We start from the raw sequence: 27007 nt of genomic DNA on the forward strand, positions 1-27007 counted from the left end.
GCATACACACAGACAGACCATTTATATATATAATAAATATAAATAAATAATGATGTGTAGTAATGCCTCTGCTATCTCTTCCCTAGATTCTTTTTAAAATGTGTGGATATAATCCATCTGGACCAGAGGTTTTATCCTCTTTGAGTTTGATTAGTTTATTTAATATATCTCCTCTTTTTATTTTAAATGCAGTTATCTCATTACTAATCTCATCATCCGATGCCATGTTGACCTGTTCTAGCTTCCTGGTAAATACTGAAGCAAAGTAATTATTTAGTATTTCTGCCATCTCTCTATCGCTGCCTGTGGTATTATGCTGTCCATCCCTTAGTGGTCCTATTCCCATCCAGACATTCTTTTTTTTATTCATGTGCCTTTAAAATATATTACTATTTTGTTTTATATTCCATGATAATTTAATTTCATAGTTCCTCTTTGCCTTCCTAATTGTTTCTCTCCTAATCTCTTCGTATTCTCCCTTATCATGCACTGTACAATCATCAGCGAACATCCCCACTTCTGACCCTATGTTGGAGGGAAGGTCATTGATGAAGCAGCTGAAGATCGTTGGGTGTAGGACACTGCCCTGAGGAACTCCTGCAGCGATGTTCTACGGATGAGATGATTGGCCTCCAACAACCACAACCATTTTCCTTTGTGCTTGATATGATTCCAGCCAGTGGAGAGTTTTCCCCCTGACTCCCATTGACTTCGGGCTCCTTGATGCTACACTCCATCAAAAGGACCAGTATTGTAGCTGTACTGGAACAACTTGGCTAGAGGTGTAGCTAGTTCTGGAGCACATCTTCAGCACTATAGCCGGGAAGTTGTCGGGGCCCATAGCCTTTGATGTATCCAGTGTGTTCAGCTGTTTCTTGATATCACGTGAAATGAATCAAATTGGCTGAAGACTGGCTTCTGTGATGGTGGTGACCTCAACAGGAGGCCGATATGAATCATCCACTCGGCACTTCTGCGTTATGAGGAAAGAATTCAGGTCGTAGGGATATTTACATTTGGAAGAAAAAACAGCTTAGAGGTGATCTCATTGAGCTATTTAAGACTTTGAAGGGAACAGATAGAGATGTTCAATATTAACAGAAGCACTAGGACAAAGGGACATGAATTCAGCTTAGTCAAGAAAGGATTCCTGGGACTAGGGACAGGGTCACTGGCAAGGCTTGGAAGCTAAGCAGAGCCAGGCCTGGTTAGTACCTGGAGGGGTGACCATCAGGGAAGACCAGGTGCAGAAGGTCACGGAAGGAGCCCCGAGGAGGGGCGGTTGGCGAGAAGGTCACGGAAGGAGCGGCTGGTGAGCAGGCCCGGGCGGTGGGCTGAAGATTGTCGGACAGGAGGAATGGTGGAAATGGAATGGCGGCGCGCACTGACGCAGCGGCTTTACTTCTCCCAGTCATGGGAGCTTGCAAGATCACATTTCGTTGTTCATGTACTTGTGCAATGACAATAAAGTTGAATTATTATTATGAATACATAGTTAAGATATAACCTGTTCACTGAGACATAACATGGTTAATCTTGACAGATCACTAGATGTACTGGAGTGGGCCTTTGGCGTAGCGGTAAGCATCCCCGCCGCTGGGCCAGAAGGTGTAGGGTTTCGAGTCCCGGCAAGTAGAGTCGGAGCTCCGGCTCTAAATTCTGGGTTGACATCCAGCGGGATACTTGCGTCCGTGGGTGGCCCCCTCCCCCTCGTATGCGTTGTGGGAGCCCGTAAAACCCTCCCGCCATAGGACTAACCACCCTAATGGCTGGTATGAAGATGGTTACGGTCACGGAAGGAGCATTTAACGCGGCCAGAAATCCTTCCACTACTTCATACTGTTCATACTAAAGGGAACAGTGTGTAGACACGATAAGAAGACTAGATGTACTTAAACTAGGGAGAGTGGTGCAATGAAGTTACACTAATGGATAGGATGAACATTGATGGGTTCAAAGCTTTTTTCCCCTTTCTTTTCATATGCACTGCAGAAATTAGTTCAGCCACTCACCAGCAGGACGCTTGCTCAGGTTCAGACAATCAGCATGGTACACCTTAGGACACCCTGGCTTCTTGCAGATTACGAGCTGCCCACTGTCCCCACAACGGAAACACTCTTCCTCATGCTCTCTCACTAGTTCAGACTGCTGCTTACGCTTCCTTGGAAGTATTTGCCTCTTCTTTACCTTCTTTTCGTCTGCTGAGCTGTGTACATTCTGTAGATACAGTGGAAGGAAAAGCAAAACCATTTGAGTAAATTTCAAAAAGGATTTCATAACTCAGAACAGAAAAAGCCTATTTGTTTGAATATAAGGCTTTGCATAATCTCATTAAGGTGTGCAAAAACTGTATTTTTGTATAAAATACCAGCTGGTCAAGCTAATGTTATCACAGAATTATACAACACAGAAGGACGCCATTTGGCCTGTTGTGCCTCTGACAGCTATTAGGTTTACATCATAGGGAACAATTCAACTACAGATACAATTCCTTTAAGGAATTTGAACCCTTGTAAAGCCATTTTATTCCCTTTTATTCAGAAGCACACACTCTAATCTAATTGAATTTTTTGATGAATTAACAGAGAGGATTGATGAAGGGAATGCAATGGATGTTGTCTACATGGATTTTCGGAAGGCATTTGACAAAGCACCACATAGAAGGCTGGTTAACAAAATTGAGGCTCATGGAATAGGTGGGTCAGTGGCAGCTTGGATAAGGAATTGGCTTAAGAACAGAAAACAGCGAGTTGTGGTAAATGGCTGTTTTTCAGACTGGACGATGGTAGACAGTGGTGTTCCCCAAGGGTCAGTGCTGGGGCCACTGTTTTTTTTGATATATATAAATGACCTGGATATTGGAATTTGCCGATGACACCAAACTTAGGGGTGTGGCAAACAGTGATGATGATATCAATCGACTGCAACAGGACATAGAAAGGCTAGCAGAATGGACAGACAAGTGGCAGATGGAATTTAATACAGAGAAGTGTGAGGTGATGCATTTTGGCAGAAGGAACAGGGAGAGGCAGTATACACTTAATGGCACAGTTTTTAAAGAGTGTGCAGGGACAGAGGGACCTGGGAGTTAATGTGCATAGGTCCCTCAAGGTGGCAGGACATACTGAGAGAGTGGTTAACAAAGAATATGGGATCTTGGGCTTCATAAATAGAGGTATTGAGTACAAAAGTAGAGAAGTTATGCTGAACCTTTATAAAGCGCTGGTTAGGCCACAACTGGAGTATTGCGTCCAGTTCTGGTCACCACACTTTAGGAAGGCTGTGAAGGCCCTTGAGAGGGTGCAGAGGAGATTTACCAGAATTTTCCTGGGGATGGGGGATCTTAGCTACAAGGACAGGTTGGAGAAGCTGGATTTATTTTAATTAGAGCAAAGGAGGTTGAGGGGTGATTTGATAGAGGTGTACAAGATTATGACGGGTTTGGATAGGCTTGACGGGGAAAGGCTGTGCCCACTAGTTGATGGTACAAGGACTAGGGGACACAGATTTAAGGTTTTGGGCAAGAGATACAGGGGGGATGCGAGGAAAAACTTTTTTACGCAGCGAGTGGTGATGACCTGGAATTCGCTGCCGACGGAAGTGGTGGAAGCGGAGACATTCAATGTTTTCAAGGGGAGACTGGATATGCACATGAGGGAAATAAACTTGCAGAGCTACAGGGATAGAGCAGGGAAATGGGACTGACTGGATTGCTCTACAGAGAGCCGGCACGGATTCGATGGGCCGAATGGCCTCCTTCTGTGTCGTTATCACTCTATGACTTAGGCCGCGATTTAATCAGCAGTGTCGGGAGAGCTGGTTTCCGGATTCCAGTCCTGATCCCGGCTGCAGCCGCTCTGTCAAAGGGATTTCCCCTTGATTGACCTTCTTAAGCCCGCCCTGCGGGCTTCCCGGCCAATTAACAGAAAGTGGGTCTGATGACATCATTTGATGACGCGTCATCAGCCGGCTTCCTTACAGGGACCACGGCCACATTGAGTTTGACAGTTGTTGTGTGTTTGACAGCATTGAGGTTCTGCAAACACTGACAAGCACTGCACAAAGGTGGATGCTTGCACCCAGGCTCTCCAATGACTCCCTCCATATGCTTATGGAGGGAGTCACAGCATGCAGGGAGGTTCTCTTCCCTTCCAAGGGTGGAAGAGACCCCCCCCAGGACACCAACACAGCCTGGTTGCACATTGCACAGGAGGGCAAAAGCAGGGATGTCGTCAGGGGTCCCTGGCTGCAGAGGCGTCAACCTTTCAATGATCTCAGTGGATCACAAAACGTTACTGCAAAGCTACACTCAAACTCACCCTGCTGTGCCACTCAACACATCCCCATCACTCTGCCTTCCATACCCTTCTCCTGCACATCCTTACTCATACCAACTTACCTTGCACCTCCACCCAACCCCCTCTATCTACTTTATCACTTCCCCATCTCTCACTAGCCACCCCTCACACTCGCCCTCATCCTACTGCAAGCATACCAACTAACAACACACAAGGGTAGGCACTTGAGAGGTTTAGCCAATGTCCATGTGAAGTTTCTGGTAATGTGTTGTCATACAGTGAAATCTATTTTTTCAACACAGCCCCTTATTGGACCTTGAGAAGTGTCTTACTGAGTTCCAGTGAATGTTGAGGCATAACTCCCCCCGGACTGGACATGCAGTTGCCTCTAAACACTTGCAAGCTAAAGAAATCTCTACAAGTATTACAAATGAAGTAACCAAAAGTTTCTGCGCTCTGAAACTGACCATCTGCAACATGGCATCCTTTACACCACTTCTGCAGCTGTCAGCTTATCAGAAACATCAGAGCAGACTCAAATCACACCAGGGTGAGTTGGTGTGTTCCCCGAGCAGCGGGTAACCCGTGGGGGAGACCGTAAAATTGGAAGGAAGCCTCAAAATACCATTAAAATGGTTCTTAACAAGCCATTTAATGAGCTCAATTGTCTCCCTCGCTGCTTGGTGTCGGGTCAGTTTACCGCTGTCAGACCCGACACCTGGGAGACTCGGTGGAGGCGGGTTGACAGTGGGTTTCTTACCCGCTGTCAATCTTTGCTATTTTGACAGCGGACTCGCCTCCAAATCCATCCTCTGAGTGCCGGCAAAATTCCGGCATTAGTTTATTTTTGACTAAAAGGAAGCAGCAGAGAGACCGTTAACAAAAGCAATGTAGCACACAAAAAATCACCTCTGCTGCTCCATATCAGAGAGAGAATCAAGAAGCACGTTGGGCTGGAGATTTGATTTATTTTGTAAAAAGCATTCTTCCCCATTTATTCAACCTCACACGTAAATAGGATAATACCAAAATCGTAAAGAAATTTGTTGGGGCTTTAAAGGCCTAATATGTTCAAACAAGTGTGGGCACCACTATGGTGTTCACAAATCCTGGAAATTAGTCTCTCATCTAACCAACAAATGTTGTTTGTGGCAGATATTTGTCAATGTCAGTCATTTTTCAAATAAGTTAAAATCCTAAAATTTGACAGTATGAAAATTTGCCAACCATTTTTGGATTCCTCTAAACTTTTTCCGATTGAAAGCAATTAACAGAAACCAAAAATGATATTTTCATGTCAACTGCTCAACATAAAAAAATGGAATGCTTGTGGAAGCATCACACAGCAATAGCTCATGTAACAAAGCAAGTGGTTTCAAGGATAGGTTTATTTCAGGAAAAACTTCTAAATCACATGAAACTATTTTAAACTTCCAACAACCCAGTCCCCAATATGTTTATCACTAAAATAACCCACCTTGCTCTACAACAAATCATAGAATAGTACAGCACAGGAGGCCATTCGGCCCATCAAGTCTGCGCCGGCTCTTTCAAAGAGCAATCCAGTTAGTCCCCCTCACTCCCCAGCACTTACCCCATATCCCTGCAATGATTTCGCTTTGAAGTATTTAACCAATTCCTTTTGAAGGCTGCTAATGAATCTGTTTCCACCATCCTATCAGGCGGTGCATTCCAAATCCTAACCACTTGTTGCGTAAAAAAGTTTTTCCTCATGTCGCCTCTGGTTCTTTTTGCAATTTCCATAAATATGTGCCCTCTTGTTATCGACCCTTCAACCACTGGAAACAGTTTCTCTATTTACTTTACTCTGTCTAAATCCTTCAAGATTTTAAATACCTCTATCAAATCTCCACTTAGCCTTCTCTGCTCCAAGGAGAACCACCCCAGCTACTCTTGTCTATCCACGTAACTGTATTCCCTCATCCCTGGAACCATTCTCGTAAATCTCTTCTGTACCCTCTCCAAAGCCTTCACATCCTTACTGAAGTGTGGTGCCCAGAATTGGACAGAATACTCCAGCTGGAGCCGAACTAGTGTTTTATATAGGTTTAGCATAACTTCCTGGCTTTTATACTCAATGCCTCTATTTATAAAACCCAGGATCCCATATGCTTTATTAACTGTTTTGTTAACCTATCCTGCCACCTTCAAAGATTTGTGCACAAGCACCCCAGGTCTCTCTGTTCTTGCAACCCCTTTAAAATTGTACCATTTAGTGTGTGTGGTCTCTCCTCATTCTTCCAACCAAAATGCATCATCTCACACTTCTCTGTGTTGAATTTCATCTGCCATGTGTCCGCCCATTCCACCAGCCTGTCTATGTCTTCTTGAAGTCTATTACTATCTTCCACATTACTACACTGCCAAGTTTCATGTCATCTGCAAATTTCAAAATTGTGCCCTGGAACCCTCCCAAGTCCAAGTCATTAATGTATATCAAAAACAGCAGTGGTCCTAGTACTGAACCTTGGGAAACGCCACTGTATACCTCCCGCCAGTCTGAAAAACACAACTCTGTTTTCTATCTCCTAGCAAATTTTGTATCCATGCTGCTACTGCCCCTTTTATCTCATGGGCTTCAATTTTGCTAACAAGCCTAGTATGTGGTACTTTATCAAACGCCTTTTGAACGTCCATATATACAACATCAACTGCACTGCCCTCATCCACCCTCTCTGTTACCTCATCAAAAAACTCAATCAAGTTAGTCAAACACGATTTGCCCTCAACAAAACCGTGCTGGCTCTCCTTTATTAGTCTATACTTGTCCAAGTGGCTGTTAATTTTCTCCTGGTTTCTTGTTTCTAAAAGCTTCCCCACCACCGACGTTAAACTAACTGGCCTGTACCAGGTTTATCCTTCTCCCCTTTTTGAACAAGGGTGTAACATTTGCAATCCTCCAGTCCTTTGGCACCACCTTTGTATCTAAGGAGGATTGGAAGATTGTGGCCAGCAACTCTGCAATTTCTACCCTTACTTTCCTCAGCAACCTAGGATGCATCCCATCTGGACCGGGTGACTTATCCACTTTAATTACCGCCAGCCTGTCTAGTACCTCCTCTTTAACTATTTTTATCTCATCCAGTATCCTAGCAACCTCCTCATTTCCCATCGCTTTGGCAAAGTCCTCTTCCTTGGTAAACTCAATGCAAAGTACTCATTTAGTACCTCAGCCATGCTTTCTGCCTCCACCAATAGTTCTCCATTTTGGTCCCTAATCAGTCCCACCATTCCTCTAACAATCCATTTACTGTTAATATGCCTATAGAAGACCTTTGGATTCCCCTTTATGTCAGCTGCCAATCTATTCTCGTACTGTATCTTTGCCCCTCTTATTTCCTTTTTCACTTGTCCTCTGTACTTTTTAGGACATCTGTCATACACCCACTTTTTCTGCTTCATCCTACTCTCCAACTCTGTAGTCATCCAGGGAGCTCTGGCTTTGGTTGTCCTCCCTTTCCCCCTTGTAGGAATGTACCTAGACTGCACCCGAACCATCTCCTCTTTAAAGGCTGCCTATTGCTCCATTACTTATTTGCCTGCCACTCTGACTCCAATTTACCCGGGTGAGATCCCTCCTCAATTCGCTGAAATTATCCCTCCCCCAGTTAAGTATTTTTATTCTAGATTGCTCCTTTTCCTTCTCCGTAACAAATCTAAACTTTACAATACTATGATCACTCTCCAACTGTGACATTCTCCATTTGACCCACTTCATTCCCCAGGATGAGATCCAGCAATGCCTCCTTCTCGTTGGGCAGGAAACATACAGATCAAGAAAATTCTCCTGAACACACTTCAGAAATTCCTCCCCTTCTCTGCCCTTAACACAATCACTGCCACATTCAATATTGGGATAGTTAAAAAGTCTCCCATTATCACTACTAAATATACCAACTACACAGAATGTGGTAGTGGGAAAATACACACCCCTTTTTGCTCTAGCTTGGCTCACTGGTAGCGCTCATGCCGAGTCAGAAGGTTTTGGGGTTCAGTATCGACTCAAGCACATCATCTATTCTGATACTTCAGTGCAGCATTTGTTCGAGATGTTAAGGCAAGGCCTTGTCTGCCTGTTCAGGTAGACGTAAAATATTCCATGGCACTATGTGAAGAGCAGAGAGGTTCTCCTGGTGCCCTGGCCAATATTTATCCCATGGCCAACACCACCAAAAATAGATTAACTGGTCATTTATCTAATTTGCCATATGTGGGACCTTGCTGTGTGCAAATTGGCTGCCACATTTCACTACAAGAACAGTGACTACACTTCAAAAATACTTCATTGTTTATTAAGTGCTTTGGGATACTATGAAGATGTGAAAAGTGCTATATCAGTGTAGGTTCTTCTTTCTTTAATAAGATAAAGAGGAAAGCATTGTCTAATTTTTATTACATACTGTAACAGTGAAACATTCTGCATCATTCTTTTATTTAGTTCTTAGAAATCTGACTTGTCAAATGAATTCATTTTCATGCTAATTCATAACTCAAATTTTCCTGACTACAGCATTGCAGAATTTCAAAGTGAAAAATTAATGAATGAATGATCAAGCCTGTCGTAAAGTCAATGTATTGCAAAAAATATCTAGTGTAACAGAATCTGATGCATCACCATGGCTATATTAAGAGTGAGGAAATAGATGCCCTACCTTAGGCTGTACACCTAGATAGCCGCTGCAGTTTGGAGCCCCACATTTACATGCAGTCTTTCCAGTGCCCAAGCATTCCAGGTGGTAGTTAAATGTCAGTTCAGCTCCTGTAAAAGTATCAGTATTACTCTTTTAGATTTACACTTGGTCTTCCTGTGAAATAGTTGTTAACCATACCTAAACGGTATCATCTGAATTCCTAAATGTTATAAAGGAATTTTCAGGCAGACATTAGAGTAAATATGAAGGTACATTTTTGTGTTTAGTGCTTCCAGCGCAGAACTTCCTGCAAGCGGATGCACATTATATGAATACGGTGCACCCCATATTCTTTGGCTCCACAGTTTATCTATTAAAATTAATGGAGGGAAAATTGTGGGGTGCACAATCAGGCATGCCCAAATTCCCAATATGCATTTCTGTCACTTAAAGCTCTGCACTGGGAGCGTTAAACGCAAAAATGTACACTGTGCAGGTTTACTTGTACTTCTTAGTTTCTAGGCATCGCCTTTAAAAAATGCTAGTCAGAGACACCCTCGCAGCAATCTTTTTTGTTGAACTTCACATGCAATGATGTGTTGTTCCACTCCTTTGATATCGTGACTGGTGTTATATCCGTGTATCTTAATGTTGTGTCCTTCAATAATCAGACAACAGACTGCAGGGAACGATTCAACAGGTGTTTACTGAATGAGGGTTACTCTAGAACTAACTGTACAGATCACTACTCAGGGTTTATATACAGCTGTGGTCACTGCCGGTACTACAGTATACAGGAGCTGTAAAAAGTAGTTCTCTCCCTTAAGGTATATATACACATTACATACATTACAATTCCTCCCCTTTTAGATTAACAGTACCATAATACTCATTTAACAATTAACATTTTTAATATACAATGTTATATGAAAATAGTCCATTCATATATTCAGTCTCTGGGGAGGCTTCCTGATTCTTTCTGGATAACGCCTTTCCCGAGTGTCTCGCTCTTGGTGCGGAGGCGATTCTAGCACCCTGTCGTCAGTTGATTCATCAGCTTCCAATGCTATTGTTTCTGAGGTAGATGCGACCTGTACGTCGGGTTCCTCACCAGGTACGTATGGCCGAGACATGGGGTGGACTCGTTCCTGTGACTCTAGGATCTGGTCAGCATGGCGTCTCACAATGTTCTCCCCAACATCCACTGTGTACATTAGCGGCCCCTGCCGTGTGCATATCGTTCCTGGTTGCCATTTCTCTGTTCGGTAGTCGCGGGCCAAGACTGGTTGCCCTACATTGAAGCTCCTTGTCGGCTTCTCATTGACAAACAGGGGGCTAAAGGGGGGGAGGAGCTAAACACGATCAAAATCACTAAGGAAGTGGTGCTCAGTAAAATAATGGGACTCAAGGCGGATAAATCACCTGGACCTGATGGCTTACATCCTAGGGTCTTGAGGGAAGTGGCGGTAGGGATTGTGGATGCATTGGTAATAATTTTCCAAAACTCCCTGGACTCAGCAAATGTCCCGGCAGACTGGAAAACTGCTAATGTAACACCCTTATTTAAGAATGGCAGTAGACAGAAGGCTGGAAACTATAGCCTGGTAGGTAAAATTTTGGAGTCCATTATTAAGGAGACAGTAACAGGACATTTGGATAATCATAATTTAATAGGACAAAGTCAGCATGGTTTTATGAAGGGGAAGTCATGTTTGACAAATTTGCTGGAGTTCTTTGAGGAAGTAACATATAGGGTGGATAAAGGGGAACCAGTGGATGTAGTGTATTTAGACTTCCAAAAGGCATTTGACAAGGTGCCACACAAAAGATTATTGCTTAAGATAAAAAATCACGGGATTGGGGGCAATATTCTGGCATGGATAGAGGATTGGCTATCTAACAGAAGGCAGAGAGTTGGGATAAATGGTTCATTCTCAGACTGGCAATCAGTAACTAGTGGTGTTCCGCAGGGGTCAGTGCTGGGTCCCCAACTCTTTACAATCTATATTAACGATTTGGAGGAGGGGACCGAGTGTAACACATCAAAGTTTGCAGATGATACTAAGATGGGAGGGAAAGTAGTGAGTGAGGAGGACATAAAAAACCTGCAAGGGGACATAGACAGGCTAAGTAAGTGGGCAGAGATTTGGCAGATGGAATACAATACTGGAAAGTGTGAGGTTATGCACTTTGGCAGGAAAAATCGTAGAGCAAGTTATTATCTTAATGGCAAGAAACTGGAAAGTACTGAAGTACAAAGGGATCTGGGGGTCCTGGTGCACGAAACTCAAAAGGTTAGTATGCAGGTGCAGCAAGTGATTAAGGCCAATGGAATGTTGGCTTTCATTGCTAGGGAGATAGAATATAAAAATAGGGAGGTATTGCTTCAGTTGTACAAGGTATTGGTGAGACCGCACCTGGAATACTGCGTACAGTTTTGGTGTCCTACTTAAGAAAGGACATACTTGCTCTCGAGTCAGTACAAAGAAGGTTCACTCGGTTAATCCCGGGGATGAGGGGATGGACATATGAGGAGAGGTTGAGTAGATTGGGACTCTACTCATTGGAGTTCAGAAGAATGAGAGGCGATCTTATTGAAACATATAAGATTGTGAAGGGTTTGGATCGGGTGGATGCGGGGAGGATGTTCCCGATGATGGGTGAAACTAGAACTAGGGGGCATAGTCTTAGAATAAGGGGCTGCTCTTTCAAAATTGAGATGAGGAGGAACTACTTCACTCAGAGGGTGGTAGGTCCATGGAATATGCTGCCCCAAAAATCTGTAGAAGCTACATCATTACATAAATTTAAAACAGAAATAAACAGTTTCCTAGAAGTAAAGGGAATTAAGGGTTATGGGGAGCGGGCAGGAATTTGGACATGAGTCTAGGTTCGGATCGGTCATGGCCCTGTGGGTAGCGGAGCGGGCCCAGGGGCCGTGTAGCCTGATCCTGCTCCTATTTCGTGTGTCTAATTCTGTTAGATTCAGGAGATGGTTCTGTGATAGTGGATTGGCGGTTAGGATCAGATCAGCCATGATCTTATTGAATGGCGGAGCAGGCTCGAGGGGCCGATTGGCCTACTCCTGCTCCTATTTCTTATGTTCTTATGCTGGAATTGCTTACTCTCAATATCTCTTCGTACATTTGGTCTGAGCAAATCCAGACGAGATTTCAACCTTCGGTTAAAGAACATCATGGCCGGGGCCTGGTTGGTGACTGCATGTGTCGCATTTCTGTAGGCTAACAGGAAATTGTCCACCTTATGCTGCAGTGGAATGTCGTCATCGCACATGGCCTTTACTGCTTTTTTAAAGGTTTGTACAAACCTCTCAGCCAATCCATTTGTGGCTGGATGATATGGGGCGGATGTGTAATGCCTTACCCCATTCCTTTTCATAAATCTTCGAAACTCTTCGGACACAAACTGTGGTCCGTTATCAGAGCAAATCTGCTCTGGCAAGCCGTTCCTGGCAAAAATGGTCCGTAGGACTGCAATAGTTTTCTCCGTGGTGGTGGAGGACATTTTGATCACCTCAGGCCATTTCGAGTGCGCATCCACAGCTATTAAAAACATTGAGTCCATGAATGGACCAGCAAAATCAATATGCACCCGTTGCCATGGAGATGAGGGCCACTCCCATGGGTGTAGAGGGGCATGTGGTGGTGCATTTTGGACCTTCTGGCATCCTGAGCAGCTCTTTGTCAGGTCCTCGATTTGCTGATCGATCCCCGGCCACCACACATAAGCCCTAGCAAGGCTTTTCATTTTCACCCCTCCCAGATGACCTTCGTGAAGCTCATTGAGCACTCTCTCCCTTAACTTGGGTGGAATTACCACTCGGGATCCACACATCAAGGTCCCCTGGCATACTGACAGCTGTTCTCTTCTGGATGAGAATGCTGGCAACAGTGAGTCGCCATGTGCTGGCCATCCCTTCGCCGTCAAATCATATACCCGAGACAGTGCCGGGTCATTTCGGGTCTCCTTCTCTATACCAGCGTTAGTTACTGGCAAGCATTCAATTATAGTCGAATAAAATATTTTGACAGGGTCCACTGCTGGTGCTTCCTCTGCAGTAGGCAGTGGCAGGCGTGATAGCCCATCAGCGTTTCCATGCTGTTTCGTGCCCTTCTACTAGATTTCCTATTGGTGTGCCCCTAGAAAAAGGGACCATCTCTGTAGCCGTTGCGCAGTCATCACCGGAACGCCCTTCTTTGGATTAAAGATGGAGACAAGTGGTTGGTGGTCAGTCAACAAGGTGAACTTCTGCCCGTGCAGATAGTAATTGAACTTTTTCACTCCCCACACTAGGCTGAGGGCCTCCCTGTCAATCTGGGCGTAGTTTCGCTCGGCTGAGGTTAGTGACCGAGACGCAAAGGCTACTGGCCTCTCCGAGCCGTCCGGGAATTTGTGCGACAGCACCGCTCCAATGCCATAGGGTGATGCATCACACGCCAACCGAATTGGTCGTGCTGGGTTGAAATGAGCCAACACCTCTTTTGATGTGATCATGCTTTGCTCTTCTGGAAAGCTCGTTTACATTCGTCACTCCACTTCCATGGTACCCCCGTTTGCAGTAGGGTGTTCAGTGGGTGTAGTACTGTAGACAAATTCGGCAAGAACTTATGGTAGTAGTTCACCAGCCCGAGGAACGACCTCAGTTGTGACACATTTTCCGGTGCTGGAGCCTTGACTACTGCCTCAATCTTTTCAGGGGACTTATGTAACCCCTCTTCATCAATAATGTGGCCACAATACGAGATCTGCTTCTGGAAAAACTCGCATTTGTGGCGATTAGCTCGGAGCCCATATTCCTTCAATCTAGTGAGCACCTGCTCCAGGTTGGCGAGGTGATCACTGTCATTTTTGCCCGTGACCAGGATGTCGTCCAAATAACACTGGGTCCCTGGAATCCCTTGCAGGACTTGTTCCATTGCCCTTTGCCAAATAGCCGGAGCTGATGCTACCCCGAACACCAGCCGGTTGTATTGGTAGAGACCTTTATGAGTGTTGATCGTGAGGTACTGTTTCGAGGCTTCTTCTACCTCCATTTGCAGGTACGCCTGGGCCAGATCAATCTTAGTGAAGTGTTTCCCTCCAGATAGCGAGGCAAAAATATCTTCAATCCGCGGAAGCAGATATTGTACCGTGTGAAGGACTGGATTCACTGTCACCTTAAAGTCCCCACAGATGCGAACCTTCTTTGGTTCCCCAGGTGTATTACTCAACGACCTCTTCATTACAGGAACGATGGATGTAGCCCACTCGCTCCAGTCCACTTTGGATAGTACTCCTGAACGTTCCAAACCTTCCAGCTCTGCTTCGACGGCTGGGCGGATTGCATAAGGTACCGGTCTGGCCTTAAAAAAAACTTTGGGCTTGCATTTTCCTCTATTTTGATCATCGCTGTTATGCCTTTTAGTGTTCCGAGTCCCTGCTGGAACACTTCTTGTGCGTCAGTTAGCATTTTTGACAGTCGTCCAGGTGTGACGTCGTCATCCTTTTTGGCATCTACAGTCAGTGCTTGTATGGAATGCCAATCTAGTTGTATCTTCCGGATCCATTCACATCCTAGTAGTGGTGGTCCTCCATCTGGCAATACATATAGGTCCATTTTTGGTGTTTCCTTGCCGTTATATATAACGTTCACCCTTATTTTTCCTTTGGGGTAGACTTTTTGCCCTGTGTACGTCTTCAAGACAATCTTTGTATCTCTCAAGGGTATATGTGAGAATAGCCGCTTGTAGTCCACAGAAACCACAGAAACACCACAGTGCAGATAGAGGCCATTTCGGCCCATCGAGCCTGCACCGACACATATCCCACCTGATCCCCGTAACCCCTACACCAACACATTTCCCACCCTATCCCCGTAACCCCACGTATTTAATCCCCCTAACACTAAGGGTCAATTTATCATAGCCAATCAACCTAACCCGCACATCTTTGGACTGTGGGAGGAAACCGGAGCACCCGGAGGAAACCCACGCAAACACGGGGAGAATGTGCAAACTCCCTTTGGTTTATGACTGTTAGGGCTGATCCTATGTCCAATTCCATTTTCACTTGGACTCCTGCTATCTTGAGCGTGACCCAGATAGTTTGGTGATCCTCTGTTTTGATCACATTATGTAGTTTCAGACAACCCAGCTCCTTGCTTCCGAGTCTGTATCACTCTTCTGTTCGTCTGAACTACTCTCCATCACCTTATGTACCTTCTTGTACTTCTCCTGTGGAGATTTCTTGCTGCTGGTTTTCTTTCCCGACCTGCAGACTCTTGCTATATGTCCTACTTTTCCACACTGTCTGCACACTTTGTCCTTGAACCAACAATCATTACGATCGTGTGTTGTTCTGCCGCAGCGATAGCACTTCACTCTTCTGTATGACATTTCATTTGTGCCATATTCTTGCGGTCTCCGCTGTATCTCTGCACCGCCCCGTGCTGCTGCTTCGTATGATACTGCCATGCTGAAAGCCTTGTCCAGCGTAAGATCCTTTTCTGATAGAAGCCGTTTCTGGGTTCCTTCACTTTGAAGCCCACACACAAACTTGTCCCTTAAAGTATCTGCTAGTCCCGTTCCAAACTGGCAGTGTTTCGATAGCTTGCGCAGTTCCGTTAAATACTCAGCATTACTTTCATCTTTATGCTGGTTCCTTTTGTGAAACTTAAATCTTTCTGCTATCAGCAGTGGTGTGGGGTTTAAGTGGTCCTGTAGGATTGACACTATGGGCTGGATTTTGCTACGGGGGCGGGTTGGAGGTGGGAAACCCACATTCGGGCTTGTTGTCCCGCCTCCATGGAGATGTGGCCAACCCACTGGATTTTCCTCTGATTGACCTTGTTGAGCCCGCCCTGTGGGCTCAGCAGGCCAATTAAGGGCCACCCGGCAACAGGTGACGTCAGAGATTGACATTTCATCTGTCAAAAGCTTTTGGCAGATGAAATATCAGTGTTTAGCAGCTGTTTGAAGCTGTCAAGCACTGAAAAACTGCTAATTCAGCCTCAGTCCTTTCTCAGGATAACTTTAAAATCATTTTGCTGCAGAAACCAAGAAGCTGATTTTTTTTTTTAAATCGGAGCTTCTGTGGTTCTTGCAGCCGACTCCCGACACCGGAATGCAGGACTCCTGTAAAGGTAAGTAAAAGTAAGTTAAACTTATTTAAACACTTTAAACACTTGCAAAACACTTACCTTTGCACTCCTGCAACCCTCACTCACCTGAACACTGGGCATCTCGACCCCTCCAAGACCTCAGACCCACGTCCCGCCTCGAAAACTTTTCGTGGTTTGGAGCTGTCGGGAAGCCCACAAACCAGCAATAAAAATCGCGAAGAGGCAAAAAACTACCTGTTAACTGGCAGTTTAATTGCCTTTAATCCCTTCCTGCCTCTGGGAGTCGGGTTCCAGCACTTGTCGGCAATCCGACTCCTATGAAATTGACATGGAGGCAGGATGGGGTCGGGACCCCCGGATGTCCGATTTTTATCGCCCGCACGCCTCCAACCCGACTCCAGGGGCTTAGGAAAATCCAGCCCTATGTTTTCAAAATCCTTTTCTACTGGCTTCTCTGGGGTTACTAGGTTTCGTAGTAAGCCATACGTTTTTGCACCCATTGAATTCAACAATACCAGCGCTTTCTTGTCATCTGGCACTTCATTTGCCTTGCAGTATACTTCTATGCGTTCGACATATGTCGTCCAATCTTCGACTTCATTGTCGAACGCTGTGATACTGCCACTCTGGCATTTTTGGGTGTGGTTAGACTGGCTTAAAATGGCGTCTCCCGCGCTTTCCTTTCTTCCCCGCTGCGGCTTAAAATGGCGTCTCCCGCGCTGCTGCCAACGCCGCTCTCGGCGGTCCTCGTGGCAAATGGCGACGCCCTGTGGGTTTCGCGCGCTGCTGCCAACGCCACTCTCTGCGGTCCTCGTGGCAATGGCAACGCCTCGCGTTTTCCTGCGCGCCTCTCTCCCCCGTTGACGCTGCTCGGCCCTTGAACACCGGCTGCGCTCTGCTCTCTCTCGTCTCTCGCCCCCGTTGATGCTGCCTGGCCCCTCCCTGTGCCGCTCGGTCGGGCTCTAGCCCGCCGCTGTCCGGGAAGGGTCTGCGCAGCACCTGTTGCCAGCCCGTTTCGCTGGAGCACCGCGACTGGAAAGCCAAGCCTGGCTCTCGACAGCCTCCCCTGCGATGCTCAAATCTCCGCTGGATGACTGGGCGGTTGCCCGTGGTCGACGCCCGTGCTTCTGGACTCGACCTTCTTCCACTGTTCTCCAGGAGCGAATCCCTGGGAGGTGATGCAGAGTTGCAGGTAGGTTCGAATCTGCCTCGTCGCCAATGTTATATCCGTGTATCTTAATGTTGTGTCCTTCAATAATCAGACAACAGACTGCAGGGAACGATTCAACAGGTGTTTACTGAATGAGGGTTACTCTAGAACTAACTGTACAGATCACTACTCAGGGTTTATATACAGGTGTGGTCACTGCCGGTTCTACAGTATACAGGAGCTGTAAAAAGTAGTTCTCTCCCTTAAGGTGTATATATACATTACATGCATTGCAACTGGGATTCAAAGTCTACAACCCAACATTTAATTCCAATGCTCATTTATTATATTATTAGACTGGAATTTCACAGTATTGCTCTAGGGGAAATTCTACACAACGTGATGGTTTCTGACGGAAGGTCATCGACCTGAAACGTTAATTCTGTTTCTCTTTCCACAGATGCTGCCTGAACTGCTGAGTATTTCCAGCATTTTCTGTTTTTATTTCAGATTTCCAGCATCCGCAGTATTTTGCTTTTGTGTTGATGGTTTCTAAGTTGCCTTAATCAGCAGTTGTAAAATATACAGAAAAAGACTGAAAAATACCACTCACAACCCATTGAGAAATATATTTTTCATTAGATCCTTATAATTTAGGTGCTGCTTTGTTACTGAGTGCCAATTTTAGCTGTTAATTAATAAGAATTTGAATGTAAAATGTAAGATTATGAGAGAGTGAATGATGGAAAGGTAAATGCATTTAGGAAGACCAAATTGTGATCTGCCGTTTGCTAAACTCCCTAGTTGAAAGTCTAAATGCTGTGCAATGGGAAAAGTGACAGCATGCAGAAGGGAGAAGTCATCGTGTGCAGATGCAGAAATAGAACATGGTAGGCATAATGCTAATACACTAATCATTCTTCAGACCTGTGTACAGTCACTATGTAGCCTTGTTAGTTAGTTCCAGGTTGTTCCAGTTTGATCTTCTTAAGTTGCAGACTTCTAGTACCTGATTGAATCCAATTACATGCTGATCCCACATTAGTGCATATCTTAAGACCCTGATCTTTAACACCGTTCCTTACCAATAGCAATGTCACATAAAGCAAAGAGCCCAACTCGTGTGTCTCCATTCACTGTCCACTTCTGTGTCTCACAGTTTGGCTTGCAGCTGTGATTCATGAAGCGTGAATAATTTCCTTTTGGGCCTGCATCAATAATCCGGTCCTGTCAATAATAAAATTCACAGTAAAACTCATATTCTCTTTATGGAGTTTAGAAATTCGCACGGTCATTGCATAAAATATTTTGTATAATCTTAGCACAGCAAATAAAAGTGCATGTGACCACCAAAAGCATTTTTATTTTAGGAAAACAAAAAATCCCAGTATGAAGGATTTTGCACAAGCCTGTGAATTAACTATATATTGTGATATTTCAAAATGTTTTGCTTTGAGACTTTGAATCAAGAGTATACTGTGCATATACATATTATCACAAAATCGTGCTAATATTTGCATAGCTACAACAACAAAGTAATGTGGAGCCAGTTGTATCCAAGTTTATTTCAGGTCCAAATAAAAGTCTTAGACAGATAAACATCAATCTAGGAGTTCAAATAAGATGATTACTCAGAGCAACACCATCTTAGGCTTACACAGAACTTGAAAGTGATATTTCATAGGTTTACCATCATTTGATGGTTTGTCATTTGATAAACAATCTTGCATAAATAATCTTCCAGTAGTACAGGTGCTTACCAATAGCTAATACAGAAAGACAGCAGAAAAAATATACAGAAATGAGGCAGAGAAAGACAGCAAGAGATAAAAAGGCTGGCAAGTCACCACATCACATTCACTCACTACCTGAGCAGAACGTGCCATGCGTTTGATCTGGGCAGACCAGACCATTTCTGAAGATGTGGTAGACCATTGCTCTACATTTATTTTGGAAACTTTTGGTCTCAATGAAATGAGGGATATTAGTGCTGGGGAAATGGAATACCTTTCATTTGAGACATGGAAGTTTTTCTCAGGATGGTATCAAGCACTCCTAGGTCAGACATAGCACAGTTATGTACTATTCTGTCACCTCTGAGATTACCAATTAGTTGTGAATTTGGAGCAATTTTGTGCTATGCGCCCATGCCAGTAGGAACTCTATTGAGAGTCCCCAAACTTACTTGTAACTTACTTACAGCCAGCAGACAGAGGAGATTTTCATCCCAGCAGTCTGGGCTGGATTCAAATCCAGATCTCAAAAGGTCAACAGTGAACTCACTAACCATTCTCACGCCTCTCAATTACTGATTGCTCAAAATCTGGACGTACAGTATTGACAATCACCTGGTTATTGATCAGTGTCTGATTGAGTAGGTTTGACACCAGAGTTGTTGATTATTCTATTCTTAGTTTCACAGTTTTGTAAGTTTGAACATTTTACCTTGTCAAGAGTAAGCATGTAGAAGTTGCTGATGTCATGCTCCTGTGCGTATTTGATTCGAGCATAACACTCCTCCTCATCTATCACCTCACCCACATACTCATTCACAAAATCTCCCTGCAATAGAGTTGGATTCAGTAGTGTGAACATGGATATGGCAGATAACAAAATGTAAATAGGTTGTTCTTGAGGGCTTTAAAAAAAAACTGTTATTTCCCGACACCCCTTTAACTGTTACTGTTCGAAACTATACAAGTCAAATTGAGTGTTTTGAATGTTTTCAGCCTATTACAATTTCTATAATTATCAAAGTAATATCACAGTTGATTACTTCTATTACCCAATTTGTTCTTTCAATCTTAATACTATTGAGAAGAAATACATCAAGAATTATAAGACTACACTTCATTCTATAACACATATTACATAGAATATACAGCACAGAAACAGGCCGTTCGGCCCAACTAGTCTATGCTGGTGTTTATACTCCACACGCGTCTCCTCCCATTTCATCTGCCTCATTTCAACCTTTCAACATATCTTTCTATACCTTTTTCTCTCATGTACTTGTCTAGTTTCTTTTTGAAAGCATCTAAGCTATTTGCCTCAACCACTTCCTGTGGTAGTGAGTTCCACATTCTAACCACTCTGAGTAAAGAAATTTCTCCTCATTTCCTTTTTGGATTTATTGGAAACTATCTTGTATTTATGGCCACTAGTTTTGAATTCTCCCACAAGTGGAAACATTCTCTCCACATCTACCCTGTCGAACTCATTCATAATTTTAAAGACCTCTATTAGGTCTCCTCTAAGTCTTCTCTTTTCCCAAAGAAAAAAGCCCCAACCGGTTCAATCTTTCCTAATAGCTGTAATCTCTCAGTTCTGGTACCGTTCTTGTAAATCTTCTTTACACTTTCTCGTGTGCTTTTATGCCCTTTTTATAGTATGGAGATGAGAACTGTGCACAATACTCTATGTGCAGCCTGACCCAGGTCCTATACAAGTTTAACATAACTTCACTACTTTTGAATTCATATTTATAGAATGGGTCACATTTGCAAAACCATTGAATGCTATTGCACATTGGCCTCAATTCCTAAAGATTTTCATGTGCTGGCATTTTTGATGTAAAGCACACTGATTTTTATGATTTTGATTTTAGAAGCAATGTATAATCCCTATTACCGTTGCAATACCTTTGTCTCCACCACTGCTACAATGCAGCTGAATAATGAGTTACAGATATATTACATTTAGAAGCTGTTTGCATCTTAGTGGCATGATCATAAGATATTTTTACAAACACTTCAATCTTATAAAGTAAATCATAGTGCAAAGGCATACTTGTTTCTGAAGTTATCCTGAGAGCGTTCGTGACAATTGTGATTTTTTATTTTATTTTACATGATCACAATGGTCCTGTAATTTACCAGCCAAAAACAGAAACTTTTGAGATTTAAACAGTTTAGTACAATGCTAAAAAAAATCATTAGAACTAATTTACAATGCTTCTTGCATTACAAAACAACATCCTCTCTTTCAACAAGCCCCCCCCAACAAAGATTAAAATGGAAGCTATTACAATCAGTGAATTCTTATTTAAATTGAAGCAAAATATCTCATCCAAGAGGGACAATTGCATTCCTCAATATTCATTATGCCTTAACTCCCAACAAATTCAACACATTTTATTTCTTCTCATTTTTCCTTTTCACCTTCAAGGTACTGTCCCATACATGATAGCAGCCCCCCAGTATCTTGGCCAAATTATCATTCTTCATGTATAACCCTAAGCAATACTTAACTGCTTTTACATTGCTGATATTTTAATTCAAATTCCAGGAGACCCATGTCCATGATCCAGCTCCTGGTGTCTCTTATTTCAGCAGCAGGCTTGTGGACCCAGCTTTCAAGTGGCTATGAGTGTGCTGCTGGGATAAGGGAGCCATATAGTAAAGGCCAGGAGCCAGCTTGTGGATGCTCATCTCCCAGAATCAAATTAAAATAGCACCAATATAAAAGCAGCTAATATTAACAAATTGTCCAACTACAGAGGGTTTTGCAGAAGACCCTGATCCTGTTCTCACACAATGCCTGCACACGTGCACTTTCTAGCCGGGTTCAATGGATAGTAATCAGGACCAAGCACACGGACTAATTTTTCCCCTCCATATCCCTCAGGTGCTGAAGCCAACTGTCGTGCCCCAACTGGTTCCCCGGCTGGGAATATCTGCTCTGTATGGATAAAAATGGAGAAAAAAGTACTTTCAACATAAAAGTATTTCTCATCGAGGTGATGTTTAAAAAACGTGTTTAAAAAGGTCCAATTTTTTACGTGGTATATTTAGTTTCAATCTTAGTGGAGACTGCTTTTTCAGTTTCTAATTATTTAGCTGACAACTGCTATAGAAGAATCAATGAATAGTTCTGTGGAGTATCTTGTAGTCTAACATCCATTTCAGCTTTAGATGTTGATTGAGCATTGTCTGAGTTGGAAAAACCAGTAGTAGCAAGCAAGTACTGCTGTGTACTTGTGCTCCACCTTCAACTCAGGAGATCATCAACTAAACACTGGTAATGTCTTTGTCCCACTTTTGAGTAACAACGAGGTTCTTCCCTGAGTGAGAGCACAACGCTGTGCTTTCAATATTTAGAAACTAATGGGGGTACACGTCTCACCTTCTTAATTTCAAATTTAGAAAGTAAGCCCCAGCCTCGCCCTGAAGTTTTTAAGATTTCCACCTCAGGGTACTGCCGTTTGTTGAAGCACTGGTTCTGGCACTTCTCTCCTGCAGGACAGACAGCTGGATGACACTCATACATTAACATCCTGTTCAGACATTCGGAGTCTAGCCCACAGGGATTCTCATCAGTTGGCTTACAATTACATCGTGGAATCTCAGACAGATCAGCAGTGAAGATCTGAGCCTTACCCACGGCCTTGTTTACCTTGACAGAAAAACAGGTAGTTAAACCTCAACACTTAGTCATTATTTAAGTATCTCTCTACAATCCATATTAAAAATAAAAATACATTTGTTAATTAAACTGTAGAACAGTAGCATATGTAACATAAGTATGATGCTGATTCTTTGCAAGAAGTCCAACCTACATGTAGAAATAGGACATTAATGTTATTCCGCCAAAAAGAAAAAAAATCAGCTGGGAACATTCGCCAGTCAAGAAACACATGCTGTGACGCCTTTGTTTTGGTTAGGTGATTATCCCCTTGCTTACTGTATTAGGCGGTTACATTCTTGGGGTTTAAAAACATCTTATTCAGTCTATATTTCAGATTACTTTTGTAGGTGAGCCCTAGGACTGGTTATAATCATGTGATGCACCGAGCCTTCAGATGTTGGGAGAGTAACATTATACCAGACTTTGACTTAGGCTTTAACTACAAAATGTAGTTACTAAACAGTTAAAAAAATAATTTGTAACAATATATTTTTACAGTAATTCATAAGCTTAGCTAGCTTCTGAGTAGTAGCAAATTAGAGTTTGTGACTGCTGCACTAAACTATGATGCAAGTAATATTCTTATGCAGCAGTTCTCGTTCTGTCACCATCTTCAGAAACTGTCTAGCCTATCTCTCTTTAAACATTGGAGCAAGACAGGCTTCAAAAAGTGACCAAGAGCAAACAAATTTAAATAACTCTATTAAGTCCCAAAAAGCTGCCAACCGAATACATACTTGGAGAAATATCACAGATGTTTATATTCAAATAGAATGGCTTGACCCCTCCCTCAGACTAGCCAACTCATACTGTAACATTTGTATCAAAAATGAAACATTGCTTTCCTGTGAATGAAGCCCGTTCTTAACCCTTTATGCACTATGACAGAATTAAAGAAGCCAATAGCACGATAAATCTTAGCCAAAAATGCTTTTTCGTTTACAAAGGCCTCAAATGGAACTATACCCTCATCTCTTAGCTGGAGAAGCAGAGAGACATTGTGGTACATTTTCCTCTGTTCACAACTTTTAGCAAAATATAGATATGAGTGTTAAGCATTATTTCACTGCAATTCCCATGAGTGAAATGATCTGGGAAGTTGTATTTTTTCATAGCCTTGCAATCAAAGGCTAATTACCCCAACTACAGTAAATTTTGTACTAGACTTCAAATATGCTCAACCTATGTTTCGCAGTCACCTTGGGTGATGGAGTACCATCATGCATTTAAAGGCTAAAATCAACGTTAGTATTAACATACAATTTCATAAACACATAGAAACATAGGAAACATGATTAAGATTAGCATATACTGGAGAGAAAGAGACAGTATTTACACATACACCAGACCAAACGTCCAGAGATCTCACAGCTTTTGCAGCCAGATAGTAGAGACTTTTGTAATTAAACAGTGTCCAGAGTACTAGCACAGCTCACCCTTCTAATGCTATGCCTAGAATCAGATTAGTGACTTTAGCGGTATTCTTTAGGCAAGGAATTTCACATGAAATATATAACCTGCTTGTTAATGAAATTGTTTTGCCCGAGCCAAGCTATTTGAAAATCCAACAATAACTAGAGAGCTGCAGCAGGAGAACAGAACTTAATAAACAAACTGCAGAAACTGGTCCTGTCCAACAGGTACAATGTACTCACTACCTGTGGAGGTAAGGAGGAAGGTTGCAATGAGGATGGACAGAATGCTAACCAAGGCACTGTGGAGCAGGAGGTATCCTCTGCAGTCGCAATTGAGAGTCTGGCAAGATGCATTGCCTACACGGTGCCAGGGTAAAAGATATTTCGAAGTACATGAAAGGAATTGGGAGAGGGAAGAACCAGTCGTCATGGTTCATGTCTGAACCAACGATATAGGAAAGAACATAAGAAATAGGAGCAGGAATAGGCCACTTGGCCCCTCAAGTCTGCTCCGCCATTCAATAAGATCATGGCTGATCCTGGGCTCAAAGTCACTTCCCTGCTCGTTCCAATAACCCTTCAATCCCTTATCTTGTAAAAATCTGTCTATCTCCACCTTAAATGTATTTAATGACCCAGTCTCCACAGCTCTCTGGGGCAGAGAATTCCACAGATTTACGACCCTCAGAGAAGAAAGTCCTCTTCATCTCAGTTCTAAAAGGGCAGCCCTTTGTACTGAAACTATGCCCCCGAGTTCTAGATTTCCCCACGAGAGGAAACATCCTCTCTGCATCTACCTTGTCGAGCCCCCTCAGCATCTTATATGTTTCAATAAGATCACCTCTCATTCTTCTAAATTCCAATGAGTATAGGCTCAACCTTTCTTCATAAGTCAACCCCCTCATCTCTGGAATCAACCATGTGAATCGTCTCTGAACCGCCTCCAATGCAAGTAAATAAGGAGCCCCAAACTGTACGCAGTACTCAAGGTGTGGTCTCACCAATACCCTGTACAGTTGTAGCAGGACTTCCCTGCTTTTATACTCCAACCCCCTTGCAATAAAGGCCAACATTCTATTTGCCTTTTTGATTACTTGCTGCACCTGCATGCTAACTTTTTGTGTTTCATGCACAAGGACCCCCAGGTCCCTCTGAACTGTAGCATTTTGTAATCTCTCTCCATTTAAATAATAATTTGCTTTTTTATTTTTCCTGCCAAAGTGGATAACCTCGCACTTTCCCACATTATACTCCATCTGCCAAATGTTTGCCCACTCACTTAGCCTGTCTATATCCCTTTGCAGATTCTTTGATTCCTCTGCACAATTTGCTTTCCCACCCATCTTTGTATCATCCGCAAACTTGGCTACATTATACTCGGTCCCTTCATCCAAGTCATTAATGTAGATTGTAAATAGTCGAGGCCCCAGCACCGATCCCTGTGGCACCCCACTAGTTACCATTTGCCAACCGGAAAATGACCCATTTATCCTGACTCTCTGCTTTCTGTTAGTTAGCCAATTCTCTATCTATGCTAATATATTACCCCCAACTCCGTGAGCTCTTATCTTATGCAGTAACCTTTTATGTGGCACCTTATCGACTGCCTTCTGGAAATTCAAGTATACCACATCCACTGGCTCACCCTTATCTACCCTGCTCGTTACATCCTCAAAGAACTCCAGCAAATTTGTTAAACATGATTTCCCTTTCATAAAACCATACTGACTCTGCTTGACTGCATTATGATTTTCCAAATGCCCTGCTACTGCTTCCTTAATGAAGGACTCCAGCATTTTTCCAACGACAGATGTTAGGCTAACTGGTCTATAGTTTCCTGCTTTCTGTCTCCCTCCTTTCTTAAATAGGGGTGTTACATTTGCGGTTTTCCAATCCGCTGGGACCTCTCCAGTCCAGGGAATTTTGGTATATTGCAACCAATGCATCCACTATCTCTGCAGCCACTTCTTTTAAGACCCTGGGATGCAGGCCATCTGGTCATGGGGACTTGTCGTCTTTTAGTCCCATTATTTTACAAAGTACTTTTTCCTTAGTGATAGTGATCGTCCTTAGTTCTCCCTCCCTGTGGCTCCTTGATTGTCCATTATTGGGATGTTGTTAGTGTCTTCTACCGTGAAGACTGATACAAAATATTTGTTCAGAGTCTCTGCCATTTCCCCGTTCCCCATTATTAATACCCCATTTTCATCCTCTAAGGGACCAACGTTTACTTTAGCTACCCTCTTCCTTTCTATATACCTGTAGAAGCTCTTACTTTCTGTTTTAATATTTCTTGCCAGTTTACTCTCATAATTCATCTTCTCTCTATTATTTTTTTAGTCACCCTTTGCTGGGTTTTAAAAATTTCCCAATCCTCTGGCCTCTCACCAATCTTGGCAACATTGAATGCCTTAGTTTTCAATTTGACACCATCCTATTCTTCCTTAGTTAGCCATGGATAGTGCTCCCTTCTCTTAAAATCTTTCTTTCTCACTGGAATATATTTTTGTTGAGAGTTATAAAATATCTCCTTAAATGTCCGCCACTGCATTTCAACTGTCTTACCTTTTAATTTATTTTTCCAGTCCACTTTAGCCAGTTCTGCCCTCATACCATTGTAATTGCCTTTGTTTAAGATCAGGTTTGAGATACAACTTTCTCACCCTCCAACTGAATTTGAAATTCAACCATGTTATGATCACTTTCCGAGAGGATCCTTTACTATGAGATCATTTATTAATTCTGTCTCATTGCACAGTACCAGATCCAAGATAGCCTGCTCCCTGGTTGGTTCCATTACATACTGTTCTAGGAAACCATCCCGGATACACTCTATGAACTCCTCCCCAAGGCTACCATGGCCAATTTGATTTGTTCAACCAATATGGAGTGTGTTCAGGAGAATTTTCTTGATTATTACCGTACCTTTTTTTACAGGCCTCCATTATTTGTTGATTTATACTCTG

At 43.2% G+C, this 27007-nt stretch overlaps 1 protein-coding gene across 2 annotated transcripts in view; it reads right to left on the minus strand.

The window, feature by feature from the left end:
* LOC147113976 (uncharacterized) overlaps positions 1–27007 on the minus strand; it is a 288093-nt gene that overhangs the window by 18034 nt on the left and 243052 nt on the right. For both annotated transcript variants that reach the window (XM_085995438.1, XM_085995439.1), the window contains 5 exons: positions 22345–22614; positions 19666–19782; positions 18306–18447; positions 8972–9078; positions 2013–2217 (listed from right to left, as the gene is read on the minus strand). In XM_085995438.1, the coding sequence (XP_085851564.1) occupies positions 2013–2217; positions 8972–9078; positions 18306–18447; positions 19666–19782; positions 22345–22614 (841 nt within the window). The remainder of the gene's footprint in view (positions 1–2012; positions 2218–8971; positions 9079–18305; positions 18448–19665; positions 19783–22344; positions 22615–27007) is intronic.

Source organism: Somniosus microcephalus, chromosome 8 (genome assembly GCF_052327205.1).
Source record: "Somniosus microcephalus isolate GS21.2 chromosome 8, FLI_Smic_1.0, whole genome shotgun sequence".
Lineage (NCBI taxonomy): Eukaryota > Metazoa > Chordata > Chondrichthyes > Squaliformes > Somniosidae > Somniosus > Somniosus microcephalus.